Source organism: Tubulanus polymorphus, chromosome 7 (assembly GCF_964204645.1).
Source record: "Tubulanus polymorphus chromosome 7, tnTubPoly1.2, whole genome shotgun sequence".
In the NCBI taxonomy this organism is placed as follows: domain Eukaryota; kingdom Metazoa; phylum Nemertea; class Palaeonemertea; order Tubulaniformes; family Tubulanidae; genus Tubulanus; species Tubulanus polymorphus.
The window spans coordinates 8084389-8099751 of NC_134031.1; the positions used below are offsets into that span (position 1 = coordinate 8084389).

The 15363-nt window shown below is 38.3% G+C and overlaps 2 protein-coding genes across 2 annotated transcripts in view; both read right to left on the bottom strand.

Moving 5' to 3' along the window:
• Positions 1-15147, bottom strand: part of LOC141908624 (uncharacterized) — a 45763-nt gene extending 30616 nt beyond the window's left edge. The window contains exons 1-8 of the mRNA XM_074798731.1: positions 14791-15147; positions 12925-13005; positions 11344-11418; positions 7515-7661; positions 6504-6818; positions 6115-6411; positions 5292-5552; positions 4486-4583 (exon numbers count right to left, since the gene is read on the bottom strand). Of these exons, the coding sequence (XP_074654832.1) occupies positions 4486-4583; positions 5292-5552; positions 6115-6411; positions 6504-6818; positions 7515-7661; positions 11344-11418; positions 12925-13005; positions 14791-15147 (1631 nt within the window). The remainder of the gene's footprint in view (positions 1-4485; positions 4584-5291; positions 5553-6114; positions 6412-6503; positions 6819-7514; positions 7662-11343; positions 11419-12924; positions 13006-14790) is intronic.
• Positions 1180-2268, bottom strand: LOC141908365 (uncharacterized). Its single transcript, XM_074798390.1, has one exon. The coding sequence runs from the start codon at positions 2266-2268 to the stop codon at positions 1180-1182; it is 1089 nt and encodes a 362-aa protein (XP_074654491.1).
• Positions 15148-15363: the final 216 nt, after the last annotated feature.

The window sequence follows — 15363 nt, forward strand, 5'->3', positions numbered from 1 at the left end:
AGGGAATATGATGCTCGGCTGAAAGCTGCCAAACTGGGCGTTGACCCTCTAAAGCAGAGCATCAAATGGGGGACTGATATTTCGGTAATCCCCAAAGAATTTGACATCGGTAAGGTTTTCGAATTTATACTGAGAAATAGAGAGCATGATGTAGATTATATGGGAAGATACAAAACGGCGAAGGCGTATTCGTATTATAAAAGTAATTTTGTTGGAGTTATTTCGACTGCTTTAATTGCTAATGTCGTTGTGATATCTTGTCGAGTGAAACCGTCACAAAAAATGTCCGAGGCTTCTCAAAATGTTTGGGCCGCTTTTGCCAAAGATGGTTTCATCCTTACTGCTTGGTGCTCCTGTACAGCGGGATACAGTCGCACATGTAATCATGTTGTGGCGATGTTATACAAAGCACAGACGCTTGTCGAAATGTGGTTGCAGACCCCTTCATCGACCGATCTGCTGTGCAAGTGGAATATTCCCGCAGTGAAAATGATAACACCACAAAAGATCTCTGAGCTGCAACTTCGGTTGGATATCGTCCAACTAGAAGGAAGAAGAGGATCAGCAAATACGTCTTACGATCCCAGAATGAGGGATCACGAGAGAAACGTAAGTTTTTGACTTAGGTCTATCGTTATCCCCTAAATTGACTTCCACATTCTGATATATTAACTTGTTGTAAACCATTTTAGCTTGAACAAGAAATCGGCACCAGGCTAGAACAACTTCATGTGACAGTCCCTAACTGCGCCGTCCTAACTTCCATAGCAGGCCAGACTGGAAATCAAGCTAGACGAAGTATGCTCCCGCCAAATACAGTGGAAGCAGTATTGGAATTACAACCTAAAGATGTCCCCGTGGAAAGTGTAATAAACAGTATCAGATTAGGCGAGAAGGAGAGAAATTACGTTGAAATCTTCACAAGAGATCAAGCGTCATCAGATATTTGGCAAGATCAGAGAAGGGGAAGGATCACGGCATCTAAGTGTCACTCTATAATGACAAAATATAATTCATTCTTGCGTAACAAAAGACCAGTTAAAAATTCAAAAATTATACACAACCTCATCTTTGGTGAAGAATCTATCGACCACCTACCGGCTGTAAAACATGGCATTATAAACGAACAAAATGCCAGAAGTGACTTCATGAGACTCTACGCCACAAAACACCGCAGATTTAAATTGCGGAGAGCTGGTTTGCAGGTAAATTGGTAAAAAATTGAGATTGAGATCTGAGATTGCTCAATGCTGCGCACACCACGACAATGTCATCAACAAGTGGTAACAACTTTAAAGGAATCACATCTGCGAGAATCCTGTAGTATTTCATACGCCCGATAGCTTTCTCGACGAATATCCTGGTGTTTGCAATTCGCGTTGTTTTTACTGATTCTTCGTGACTGAGCGGAATACCAGTTTTCACGCTCGGTGGTATAGCCAATGTTGCACGTCGAAGTAACAGTTCTTCAGTAATTTTGAATCCACGGTCAGCTAAGACCTGATCGTCTGCTTCAATCAAATCCAGTACTTTACTGTCTGTGAAAATATATTTATCGCTTGCACGTCCTCCGTAGCATTTTGAAACGAATGTGATGGCGCCCGTTGGAGATATAGAAACCAGAAACTTAATCGTTGTGTCGTGTTTATAGTCACTCCACAGAGACGCTTGGATGTCAAGAGCTGAAGGTGTTTCAGTGGGAATCTCTGTGCAATCAATTACACATCGTATTCGTGGAAACCATTTCCTAAAAACCTTTGGTAGCGTTATTCTCACATCACCTTTTGATGGCCAGATTATAAGGAACGACAGCTCCCTTGAGAGGAGACAGATCCAAGTGTGAAATATTCTGGATACTGTGCTTTTACTGACTCGAAATCGAGATGCTAGATCTCCGGTGAACAGATTTAGCCGCAACTTTATCATAACCAAGAGGAATTCCTGCTCGATATCGAGTTTCCGCCCGGGTCCTCGCTTGCTGCTATCTGTGACTGTGGTTTGAACTCTGCCCCGCCAGTGCTTCATGATTCTAGCTTCGGGAAGTAACCAACTGAAAACCATATTAAATATAGCTGTTCCCTCGAAGCCCGTGTAAAACCGAACATCCATCTCTCGAGTAAGATCTTCAAAACGAAGTTCAGGACCAAGTGTCTGTATTCCAACCGCCTTTGTCGCTGCGTCTGTGTGCAAAGTTTCTTCTTCGTGTTCACAAAAACAAGAATTGGTTCTTTGAAGCTTTCGTCGTGGTGCTTTGGCCCCATTCGTCATAAAACAAGTCGGTATTGGCTCTTCTTCGGTTGGTCGCCCATTCAGGAAGTGGTTTGAGCATACATAAGTATAAGTATTGATCTCAAAATCTGGCCGTCCTTTTCTAATTTCCGTTAACCAATTATTCTCTTCTGTCGCCTTCTGGTGGTCGATGGAACTGCAAACGTTTTACGTGCGCTTCTTTTCTCTGTTCATCTGGTTTATCTCTACTATTTTGACAGCCATTTACACAGCAATTATCTTTCTTCCCCATTATCGGTAAATCTTACGAAATCATAACCATTACAACCGTTATGTATCCATGAAAACGATATGAAATGGAATTTTAGCGATTTCGTTCGCATATTTCCATGTTCAGTGACACGGCGGTGCACAGTGGAAAATTCCCGCGGCACGTAATCTCAAACTCAAGCGGTTACAGATCAGTTGTCAGGAAAGATATTTGAAAAATTTCAACGCAGCCAAAACTGCAAATAATGTTCTTTAAACATAGAAAAAATGAGAAATATAGCTTTAACAGATACTTAGATATTTTAAAATGTATAAACTTTGCGATTTTTTTGACGTGCGGTTAAAATATGCAGTTCCTGGTTTAATATCATTACTGCTCCCAATTGTTGCGGTCAAAATATTTGAGAATCACTAGGAAAAATCTAGATGCCATTTCCTTCATAGCGGTGTATAAATCAAGTTAATCAAGCAAGGGAATGTAGAGCTATATGATATTCAATCTAAACTTTTGTTTCAAAAAATAGCGCAAATTATCGCAACAATGGGGACCTCGAGGGACCGCCACAAAATGGCGCCTAGAAACTGGAATCTTCTTTATTCCCCGTACATCCCAAAAGCAGCCAATCACATTCGCTCGTAAAGACGACGCCCCCAATCAAGGTCATTGCAATTTTATATGCAAGAGCTAATTTTCCCGCCAAAAACAGTTTTTCGTCGAATATAAACAAAGTTGACCATGTCCGTCATGTCTTAAATCGCATCGATTACACGTCATTTAACCCGAGAACCAATGAAAAACATTAAAAAATGTACAGCAATTTTACATGAATTGGCTCAATGCCAACCTCATACTGCTGACAAAGGCAAACCAAAAAGTGACAGCATAGGCAAACCAAAAATAAGAAAGAACAAGCCTCTGACTTCTTATACCTTGAGGCAATCTAAGATTTAGATTAATCTAAGTTCCCGATGTACTTCAGAAACAGTCTTATGTAAGCCAATCAGAGGCAAATTTCTCCCGTCAAATCAGATTTGCTTTTAAGTAATATCGTATTTATCCGGGGACAATCAAATTTGATTCAGTCTAATTTTCTAATTTGATGGTGAACTCACTATTTCTTTTTCACAAGAGTTTCTGCCATTCAACGAACATGCCCTCAGCTGTTTTAAAAAACTCGATGTCCCATCAACTAGAGATTTTTAAAATCAACAATCAGTGTTATCAGATAAAGAAAACCCTATAAAATCTGCCCTAGCTTTTGGAAAACTGATCAAAATGGTCAAAAACTCAAACTGAAACTGAAACTCATGTGTCGTAGAAAATGATAGTCTATGACCAGGGACAGCATTTTCACTTGTAAGTTTATACTGATGTGCAAATTGGATTTGATTAGACGACACGTGATGAGTAAATTACGATAAGGGAAATCAAATCTGATTTGACAGGATAACTTTGTCTTAGTTTTTCATCGGAGATTCGTTCTATCAATACCACGCATCTGATTGGCTAAATATATAGACTGGTGACCGCTAGGACATTATATCAGTTACAGTGTATTTTCAATGACAGGAAAATAGTGTATCGGGATCTCAGTGGTTGTTCGGAATTTCTGACGTCTCCGCATAATTACCTTCTTTCTAAGTATATATTACTTCATGCCTTGTCAACCACTTATTACATACTCAGTCCAAAATTTACTCAATTAACCTGTTGCCCCTCGTTTTTAGTCTCAATCTCACACCAGACGATGATCTCTAGGGTAAGATCGAAACATCATGTCCTTTAATATATTTTTTGATTCAATGAATAATCGGTTTTTAATACTTTTAATCAGTGAATAGTGGGTTTTTATCATATCGTCTTCTCTCCCTGTTTGATTGTGGCTATTCGACCAGCACCGTATATATGTTTTCCAAAAACACATCAGATAATAAAGCAAACAGAAACATCGGAATTTAGCAGAGCAATGTGAATATTTTGACTACCTTGCTGGTACTTGGGGTGCAGAACTTGAACTGGTGGATGTATCCGGTGAACTTTGACTGCGATCACTGTTGCATAATGGACTAGCATTCTGGTATCTCTGAAACGTGTTTCAAAATATATTAGTACCCAATTGTGCTCTTGCCAAAATGAGTAAAAAATCAGATATCTCTGCTAAAGACTTCATCTGCCATGCCACAGTTGCTGCTTCCTAACAAATGCAGTATTGGGACTGCACGTCCCATACCAGTATTCATATAAATTCTTTTTTAATAACTTGGGAGTACAGATCCACCGCCCAGAATTCCATCCCCAAAACATCATCACTTTCCATTCATATTTCCGTCTTAATTATCAATCAAATTATTTGAAAAAAGTTTGTTTCTCCTATCATTGTATTCAATTATACACAATTTTCTCTTTTTATCTTTTTCTGCATTCCAAGATTTTAGGCAAAAAATGCTCAATTGATATAAAGAATGTTATTTCTTTCCTGTTCCCTTCCATTTTAGAACCCCTAATATGGAAAATTGTTTTATTACTAATCTTTTCCATCCGCCCTTTAATCTGTAGAAAAATCTGATCTCAGTGGCATTGGGGAGAGAAGAAAAATCATGAGGTTAATTGACTAGATATCAAAGAAAATAAAAAGGTAATATTTCACAGGTTTTTGGCACTCGAAGGGACTGAAACTGGAATTATGAACAATCGACAATTCAGACCTCAAATCAGACAAAATTCTACGATCCTAAATTATCATGAGTTGAAATCACCATATTGCATCAAGCAGAAGTTGAATATCACTAACCTGTGTATTTTGAGGTGAAGAATTCTGACTATCTCGTGGACTATCTTCTCTGTATAGCCACGGGCCGTTATCTAGACAACGATGACTATCTTCACTCTGTCGTGGACTGTTGCGCGAACTATCATGACGTTTTCGAGGACTCTCCTGGTCCATACGACGAGGACTCTCCTCACGATGTTTTTGAAATTCACAACTTGGTGGTTCAGGCAATGGCCGATTTAATATATCTGGTAAATTACTGCGACTAGTGCTTGTTGTAGGCTAGAACGACAATATAAATCGACAGTCACAACTAGAGTACTATTCTAAAAAGTTCATTTCATATTATCAGTACCACCAGCAGTAAAAATTGGTATGAAACAACCTTGAAAATGTGTAACTTAGTAGGCCCTAAATTTGACATGTGCAACAATTCCCTATTCAATTTCATCAAGAAGTAGCGTGATGCATTTTTTCTACATTCAGTGCTGACATGGTTAGAAGCAAGACATAACATGTAAAGTAGACGTTGAAACTTAAGGATTTATTTTCATCTAAGCATAAATAATACAAATATGGGCCTAGCATCTCCCCAAAAAACCAATCTATCATAGTAGGCCTACCTTACTTAAAAACTTAAAATGACATGAAAACTAATCGGTACAAATTTCATCCGGGTAAAACAATTACCAAGGTAATTGAATTAAGTAGTACCCATAAAAATGACTATCAGTAACGGGAGCATATGAACCTAATAATGCTCCACTCAATACATATACACACTGCCCTCTGTGAATAAGGAACTGATTTAACAGTGCATGAAAATCACCAATGAATGAATTACCTCAGATCCAGAACCTTTTCTCCGTGTGACTGGATAGACAGTGGAATCAGCATCGTTGGCTACGTCTGGTCGAGGACAATGACCATTCAAACGTGCTTCAGCCAATCGCTGCTGTATTTGTCCAGAAAGTTGACTATCTATACAATCTTTCAATGCCACAACTGGGGAACCGGACGTTCGGCGGATATCAAAGTCGTAATTATGCCTGATCACTGTTGGTGGAGATGCACTCAGATCCGTATGGTCCAGTGGGGGATTACCTGATCTATGACGGGTTTTGTGAACAATTTGTTTAGCCTGTAAAAAAACATACACATGTAGATAGAAAAGCACAAACAGATGAAAAGAACTGACTCAAACATTCTTTTTCTTGCATAATTGTAACTGACCCATAGTTTATTTTTGCCAACAATTCGTTCTTGTTCGCGTTTTTCAATTAATTCTCGTTCTAGCTCTTCGCTTTGTCGGCGCCTCAATTCTCGGCGAGCCTGAGCTTTTTCTGGCGTTGAAATCGTCGAAATTTGAGACAATCGTTTGTCCAATTCAACGCGTTCCTTTTCGAGTTCTTCGCGTTTCTTGTTTTTCTGTTCAGCTATTTGTTGTTGTATGACATCATTGAATGATGGCTGCTGCATTGTTGCGCGTTTTTGAGTTGCATATGCCATTTTGAATGAATTACCAACAAGAGTGTTCAATTCCTCAGCCTAAAACAATTACAGTTAATAAAATAATGTTTATATTGCACTATCAAGGAATTCAAGATGGCTGTCCTGGCAACCAAATTTTATTACTGATAACCTCGATTTTGAATAGGGGTGAAATATGGCCGCCAGGAAAGCCATCTTGAATTTCTTGTTACCACGATACAGCCAATAATTCTTAATGGATTTTCATGAAATTTAGTAAGGTGGTTTAGGTAGGTGAGATGTGCGCCTCTATTGAAAGTCATCGGCCATTTTGGAGAATGAGTGCAGATTTTGCCGAACTAAAATGGCCGCTTGATTCTGACCGAGTCAATTTTTGGGCTGAATATGGGCCTAGAGGATAAACATGTATAAACCCAATATCAAGGCAATCCATTGAAGCGTCTTCAAAACTTCCCAAAATAACTGGATTCTGTCTACGGATGCACGGACGATAAATGAATGCAATAGACCACTGAGACTAAGGTACCAATTGGGCTAAAAAGGCCAATACGTAATGTTCATGAAATATGATTATAATTGACAGAATGCTTTATAATCCTTATCAGTGATCTTATAAACTCACTAGGCTATGCTTTGGAAAACCAGATGAAGACCAATATTGTAGATTTTCATTTCACAAATTCAAAAATAATCCATAGGCCTATATAAACAATTATTTCTAAATTGTAGCTGAAGATTGATTTGTACCCTTACCTCTTCAGGAGTTGAAGTGATGAATGCATGGCAGTATTGCACGTTCATCTGGCCCTTAGGTTCTCGGGCTAAAAATGAAAACTGGCAAAACTCCGGATCACATGTCGCATAAGAAATGCGCTTCATCGCATGGGCCATGTACACACTCTGAAAATCAAAATTTTACATTAAAGTTACAGCTTGTCAACTGCATAAGAGTGATGAGGGCTTCAGTAACTCTATGAACACAGAAAGAATTTCAAAATTTGTTTCATTCAATGTTTAGCGACAATATTTTTTCAAGGACTACATATAGTTTTTTTAGATTTTTTTCCTTGCAACTTGAATTACCTAGTTGAAATTCAACAAACATCTTCCCCATAAAAAGGATACCTAGAAAATGCACTGTTCATGATATCTTGGTGAATTAAATCTGTGAGTGACCAGCTGAAATCTAAGCCGCCACGTTGCCAGAATGTTTTGAGTTAATATGAATAAGTTCATAATGCAAAATTTGTAATCAATTTAGCTAGTGCTGAAAAACCTAATGGGAATTATGATCAAGTTTCTACAGAAATGCAGAATTGAGTAACATTCATAATTGAAGGAAATAAATATCCTGTAAATTTGGGAGGGATCGGTAATGAACTAATGGAAAGATGAAATTTTTTTGAGTCATAATCTGATTGTTGTATCGGACGGGGTTGGACTAGTTTCGAAATCTATCATACGATCATCTCCAACTGAAAGCACACACCAGCTGATGAGATGACAAAAGCAGAAAAAAGTTTTTGAGACCCTCATCACTAAGGTGTATACTAGGCTTTCTATGAATTTGCCGAATATTTCCCGGATTAGAGGAAAATCTGTTCAATCCCCTAATATTTCCAACCGTGAAATCATTTTAAAATTCCCAAGTTATTCCCGATTTCCTAGTACTGCGGGAACCATGTAAAGCATACAGCTGATGACATCATCAATTCGACGATGGCATAAGCTCGCTAGACGTGAGTCGAAAACACAATCACCTGACTCCAGAGACCAAAAATAACTTCCGTTGCAAACTACTATCAAAATGCCATTGATGTAGAACTAAGGGTCCAGAGAGATCCACTTAGGAACTGGTGGAATGCGTGCCATTCAGACAATATTTCTTATATCTAAGGCTGGCTTATGTCGACAAGCGACGCGACGCCTACCGACACAACTGGGTTTATCGCTGATTAGCGGCAACTGGCGGCCTACGAGAGGCCGCCAGTTGCCGATCACAACTGACATAAGCTCATCTGCGGCGCAGCAGAACTGAGCGCAGGGGTTCCAGCCAATAAGAGACCGTATATACATAGTACAAATTATCACCGCTAGTTAACGTCATTCGTTATTAGTCATAAACTTTCAAATTCAAGTATTTCAAAACGTAAACCAAACCCATAAGCACGGCAGAGGACTGCACCGAAGATCTAGAAATGAAAGAAATAGCTTTTCTAATAGAAATATATTTCCTAATAATTCAAATTTATCCACAAAATGCTTATCAGGTGGCCATTTGAGCCATTGTAGTTGCTGGTAATCGCAACCGACATAAGCAGGGAAGCAACTGGGAGGATCTCGTAACCCGCTAGTCGGCCTCAGTTGCTGCGAACCGGAGCGCAGTCGACAAAAGCAGGGCTGCGAAAGCGGTTGCTCTCAGTTGCGTCGGTAGGAGTTGGTAGGCGTTGCGTTGCTTGTCGAAATTAGCCAGCCTTAACACCCTAAGGTAACACAAACACAGTATCAATGAGGAAGGTTTGGCTCAGAAGTAACTGTTTGGGTTTTGATCCAGGACTGGCGATGAACTAGGAAAAGTATTTATAGATACAGTGCATAAAGAAATTTTCTTTTAAAGACCGCATAGGGCCCTATGAATAAGTTGTGTGATGTGGTGCTTTGCATTTCCCTGAAAGATCTGGACACGAAAATCAAATAGCAAGGTGCGTCAAACACCAGGATCCAGTAGCACAGTTACTAGTTAAATATGAATGTAGAGCTGAAAACCATTTTCAACTCATGGTCAAATCTCCACAAATATGTAACTGAGTCCAGGTTTGTTTGAATTGTTGAATTTTAGAAATTTCTCTTATGTTCAAGGGTTGTCGTCATGATATTCTTTCAATCTTACCTTCAGCTACAGAAATTTAGCAACTGCATTTTATTACAGTTGACGCAGAGGTAGGTAATTTCATATTGGCACTTAAGTGTTTTTTATTAACTTTACTGGCAGATATATTCCCCTAGGCATGCGTTGCTTTCTATTTGGAGCCTGTTGATAGACAGTTATATTGGAAATTTGAATTTTTAAAGTGAAATTACTTTCGTGCAATTAATTTCTGTCACAAGACTAATGCATGAAGGCTTGTTTTATATATCTAGTTGTTATGCCAGGTTCCCTTACGTTGGAATGAAATAGCTTTTTCTTAATTTTTTACAGCTGGATGAACATAATTGATGTGAATGATCTAACAATTTCGAATGGCTTAGTGGTACTGACTCATCAATCATTTCATATTGCAGGGGCTTGTAGTCTATGGACCCATAATCGGTCATTTCAACTTACTCCTTAGGAGATCCTGATGAAACTGATCCTAACCCAGACGACCTAAGGGGCCATCTATTCCTATTATTCTCATTCAGCATGGTTTTATAAATCGACAATGACTGCTGAATGAAATAACAGCCTTATCGAACAGGATATATGAATTGCCTTTATGAATTTTTGATTAAATATATATGATATGGTATGGCATTTCTATCAGTCACAAACAATGAATCTTTGATTTATCAACAAATTATCTCATCAGGATAGGCTGCTGATTTAATTCATATCAATAAGACAGGCACGACTATTGTCAATCATAGACAGAATTCATCTGTCATGAAGCTTATCTATATGTAGACTACAAGTGTGTCTATTCACTTTATTGTCAGTATTTGAAAATAAGAACCTAAAGCCTGGGGCACTACGACCATACATACTAACAAGAACTAAATTTCTTAACATCGGCTTTTGCAGTGCACACCTGCATGAGGGAGATGAATATCAGCCTTAAGAATTGGTTGGCCTCGCTTTTTTAATGGACTAAGTAGTATGCTTTACAATGCAACCAATATCTTTAGCCGAAATAACATAAGAGGTCCATTGATATGAGCCATTGCTGAGAAAACCAAAAGCTCCAGACCATATGGGAAAATGAACTAGAGTCTCACAGGCTAGGGAACTTCTTAGTTGAAGTTATCAAGTACTGCATAATTGTCTGCTTTTTCATTAAAAATATAACGAATATACATGAAATAATTTAGAATTCAACATTACAATGAAGATTTTTTAATGTTTTGCTGAACAAACATTTTATTTGTTGTTTTGTTCGTTGAAGACACCACAATTTGATGATTTGCTTCCGAAGGTCTAAATCATGAAAGGGAAGAGGCTGATTTGCAATTTGCAATATGATTTTTATTTTGCCACACGGACAGTTACTGAATTGATTTTCATATATGATTAAATCGAATCAAATTCAATTTAAATTTGTGAAAGCACCAATAGATTTGATCAATTCACGCATAGTTTTCTCTTAATTCTATTCAAATTATGGTACCAAATAGGTAAGATTATAATAAATTCAAATGTTGATTTACATTTGTGTAACATCAGTGTCTTGATTGTTTATAGGTATTAGGCATACAACAACTGAATCTTCAATTGATTAAATTTCAGCAACAAGTGATATAACTAAAGATGGAAGAATAACTAATGCCAGACCTATACTGATCCTTCAAAATCTCAGCAGTAATTGCTTCACAACAGTTGTCTTACCTCTCCTTTACTACTACAAACTTTGATCCCAGACAATGATATCACAAGTAAAATAGGTTTACTTTTTGGTACACTCTACAATATAAAGAACAGGTTCATAAATACATTTTCAGAATATTCAAGTTTTGTCAGGGACTAAAGACACTTCATTGGTCAGGGTCACATATTACCATAATTCAGAGGCAGACCAACATTTAATATACACTGGGGGGTTTTTCTAAGAATGATTTTTAGGGACATTTTGATAAAAGGCAGGGACACAATTGCAAACTAGGTATCCAAGAACACAATACAGACTTGGTGAAATGCTCGACAATTTCAATCTTCAATGCCCCTTGGAGAACAAATACAGTAACAAATGAGCTTGAGGTTAATCACAAATCATAGAAATTGTCATGAACTAGAATTTTGTTATCGATTGTGGTCACAAAATATGCATAGGTAGAAATATATATGAAATACCATATTTTCATTATTCAATGCCCCCTAATGAACATATACAGACACCAATGACCTAGAAACTCACCATAATCATTGAGCATTTCACAAGCTTAATTCTGCAATTGATTGTGGTTACAAAATATGCCAAGTTTGCTACAGTTGGAGAATTTGACGTGTTTCAAATACAGTGGGCCCGGGGACGAATTCCGGCGAAATCAGGAATCCTGATTTCGACTACCATGAAGATAGTTGACAGCGCTCTGCATAAGCATTCTTTAAAGAGTCAATGTTCTCGCTGGTTCGAAATTAAAGCATGGCGGCACGAGCGCCTAAGGCGCCAGCCCATATCAGGAACGGGGGTACTCCCCTGGAAAAACTTAATATCTATAGGTGCTTAGATACGTTTTCCCAGCATTCGGGGGCCATAATTAACTAGTTTAAATTCGGTAATTTTCATGTAGCAGCCATTGTCGGTAGTTAGGCTACTTCGAGGCACTTTTCTGCCATATATTGGTAGGCTTAGGCCTACGTGCATTAAATAGTTCCATGTTCTCATATCTGTCAATATAATTCAATTTCATCATTAACAGTTTAGAGGAAGCATTTATAAATTTCGATTTGCAAAATATTTTGGTGACTTTGATAAGTTATGATGATAAAATTTTTTGTCTCATAGGAAAATTGATGCGGTGTGACCTTTATTGGCATTGATTTCTTTTATTTTTAACGCACGGGGAAATCCCTGGATATTTATAGGCCCTACCACGGCAGTTCAGTAGACAATTATTGACGTATAGAGGCTTTACTAAGTAACAATGAGAATGTGTTTATACAATTATTGATGCACCAGTAATAAAATTGAGCATGTGAACCTGACAGTCTTAGAAAGCCAGATAAGTAAATAAACTCCCAATCATTTTTTTAAGCATGGCAGAATTTTTTTAAGCATGGCTATCTTTTATTTGCGTGGCGGTAAAGTGCCCCTCAGCGAGAACACTGCGAGTAATTCCATAGGCCTAATGACAAAAGACATAGGGACCTAAGCTAAGACTAGGCCTGACTTATCTTTAATAAGCCCAAGCTCAATCTAATTAGAATTGAATACATCGATGTTGCCCCACTATTTTATCGTTAACTTACCCTCATTTCCTGAAGTTGTTGTCTCACAAATTCTGTTCTCGCATTCTGGTCTGGTCCCATAACCATAAATGATCCAATGTACTTCAAAGAAAGTAATATCAAAACAACATTAAATGAGGGTAATAAAAGGGAAAGAAATTTCTCATTAGGACAAATATCCAACAGCACATCGTAATCGATTTTCCATGGTGGTTCTCTATCCCTACTGATATCCTCTCTAATTCGCCAGCATAGATCATATCAACTAAGAATAAACTTTACTAGATTTTTTTTTATAACAAGTGATTTTTGAGGATAACATCAAGTTGAGGAAACCACAATAATCTACTCCGGTAAAATCACTTTTAATTGAGAACAAAACCTTTAATGACTATTAAATTACTTTTCCAGACATTTAGAGAACAATCCCAAATCATTTTTCTGGAATTCCAACCCCATCCCTGTCGATAAGTAGATGTCTTCGCGGTTTCAGAAGTTGATAAACAATCCCACAATTGATGACACGATTTTAATGAGATTAAAGTGAATCTCATATCATCAAAGAAACAAAAATGAAAAATACATATTTCTGGAAATACTGTTTATCATTATCATTTTTCATTACGATTTCTCTGATGATGAGATTAATCTTGAAACGTAAGAATGAATTAATCGTTAATCAATACACCCAGTCCTTACGCATGAATCACTTTTCAAAAGATTGCCATTTAGGCTAACGACAAAATCGGAACATACAGCATCAACTGAATCACAGTGTAGTGGATGCACAGGCCCGGCGGAAACAATTTGATTTGGTCCAACTTTAAGTTAAGGTGGAATTCATCAATGCGAGTGTGAAGCAACACGAAAGGCATGGGGTCCTCCCAAGATATTCAGATTTCATTTTTGTTAATAATCAGTTGGTCTGTGTAAATCATACATCAATAGGATTTTGCATTCAGAAAAAAAAACCATGAATTCACATCAACTTGTTATTGTTTTCATCTATCAGCGATCGTCTACCTAGAATACGCTTGCGTAAAGCTTAAAAATGGCCTCCGTAGCCGTAATGTGGCACCACCTAGGCCTAGGCCTGTGATATATGTTAACGAACAGGTAATGACATTACAGCAACATCTCCGAGCAGAGTGATTTTTTCAGCGTATGCTGAGTATACTATCGCTGATTCATGAAAACATAAACAACTTTCCAGAAAATCGTTTTTTATGTCTAAAATGCAAAAAATCCTTACTGCACATATTCATGCATAATAAAGGTGGATCGACTGATCAAAAATATGCTGTGGCTACTCGTAGGAACCCTACGGATTACTCCGGAGGCTATTCGTACGAAACTAGGGACTGTACACTAATAACTGTCGCCGATTGGCTGATTAACGCCGCGCATGCACACAAATGTGCGCGACATAGAGAAATCAAGGAAAGTGTGGAGAATAGAGTTAGAGAAAAATATAGTGGATCAAGCGAGACTCGAACCCGGGCCAGTAAATATCTAGCGCAGCATCATATCACTAGACCACCGAGCTCGCTGACAGTCAGCCGAATGTTTTAACTAGATGTAGCCTCACCTTACCCTAACCCTACCCCTTCCTGTATGAATAATTCCAGAGCAATCTGTACGGGTGCGTACGAATAGCCTCCGGAATTATTTGTATATGTCCGTATGAATAGCCTCTTCGTTAAAAATAATGGAACGAAACATCGCACGAAGAGCATGTGTGACAGACAGTAAACCTTAACCTCATGCTGGTTGCGAGGGCGGCAATGAAATAATTGATCATTGATTTTCAGTTGCTTTTGAGGCACTTCTTGATCAAGTAGGCCTCGACCTAATTATACTGAATCAGTAACAACCTGAAGTACGTACTGACGCTTTCCGAACTGATGAAAATTCAGTATCTTTCGTTTGTACGATCCTCGACGGTGCCATACATGTCCCATCTGGTAACTCGTCAGGTTTGAAGCGGCCATCCGCATATGACCGAAAACCAGGCGTCGTAGTCCGCATCACATCCTGCCGATCGGTTTCTGATGACAAAGTTGGGTCAATATATTTCATACTGTTCAGATTATGGTAAGATGAAGGAGGGCCTCCTCCGCCGGCTCCCGTCAGTGTCATCAAATGCGGAGGTGGAATGAAATTTTGGAAACCGTTTTCTCCATCTTGATCTTGATCATCTCGAGGGATGCTGCCCGACCTAGCATTATTTTTCGTAACGTACATTCTACACCGGCAGACGTGAAATCAATATCCCGTAACCCTACACAATTCGGCTAAACCACCGCTCCTAACGGCATCATTGTTTCCGTGAAACCATATCGTTGTTGTTAGTGTTGTTATTGTTCGCCATGATTGAAAAATACACGTGAGATCATTTCCTGTATGGTTTTAGAATTTACCGTTACAAAACAGTGGCAGCACATTACGGTGGCTTATTTC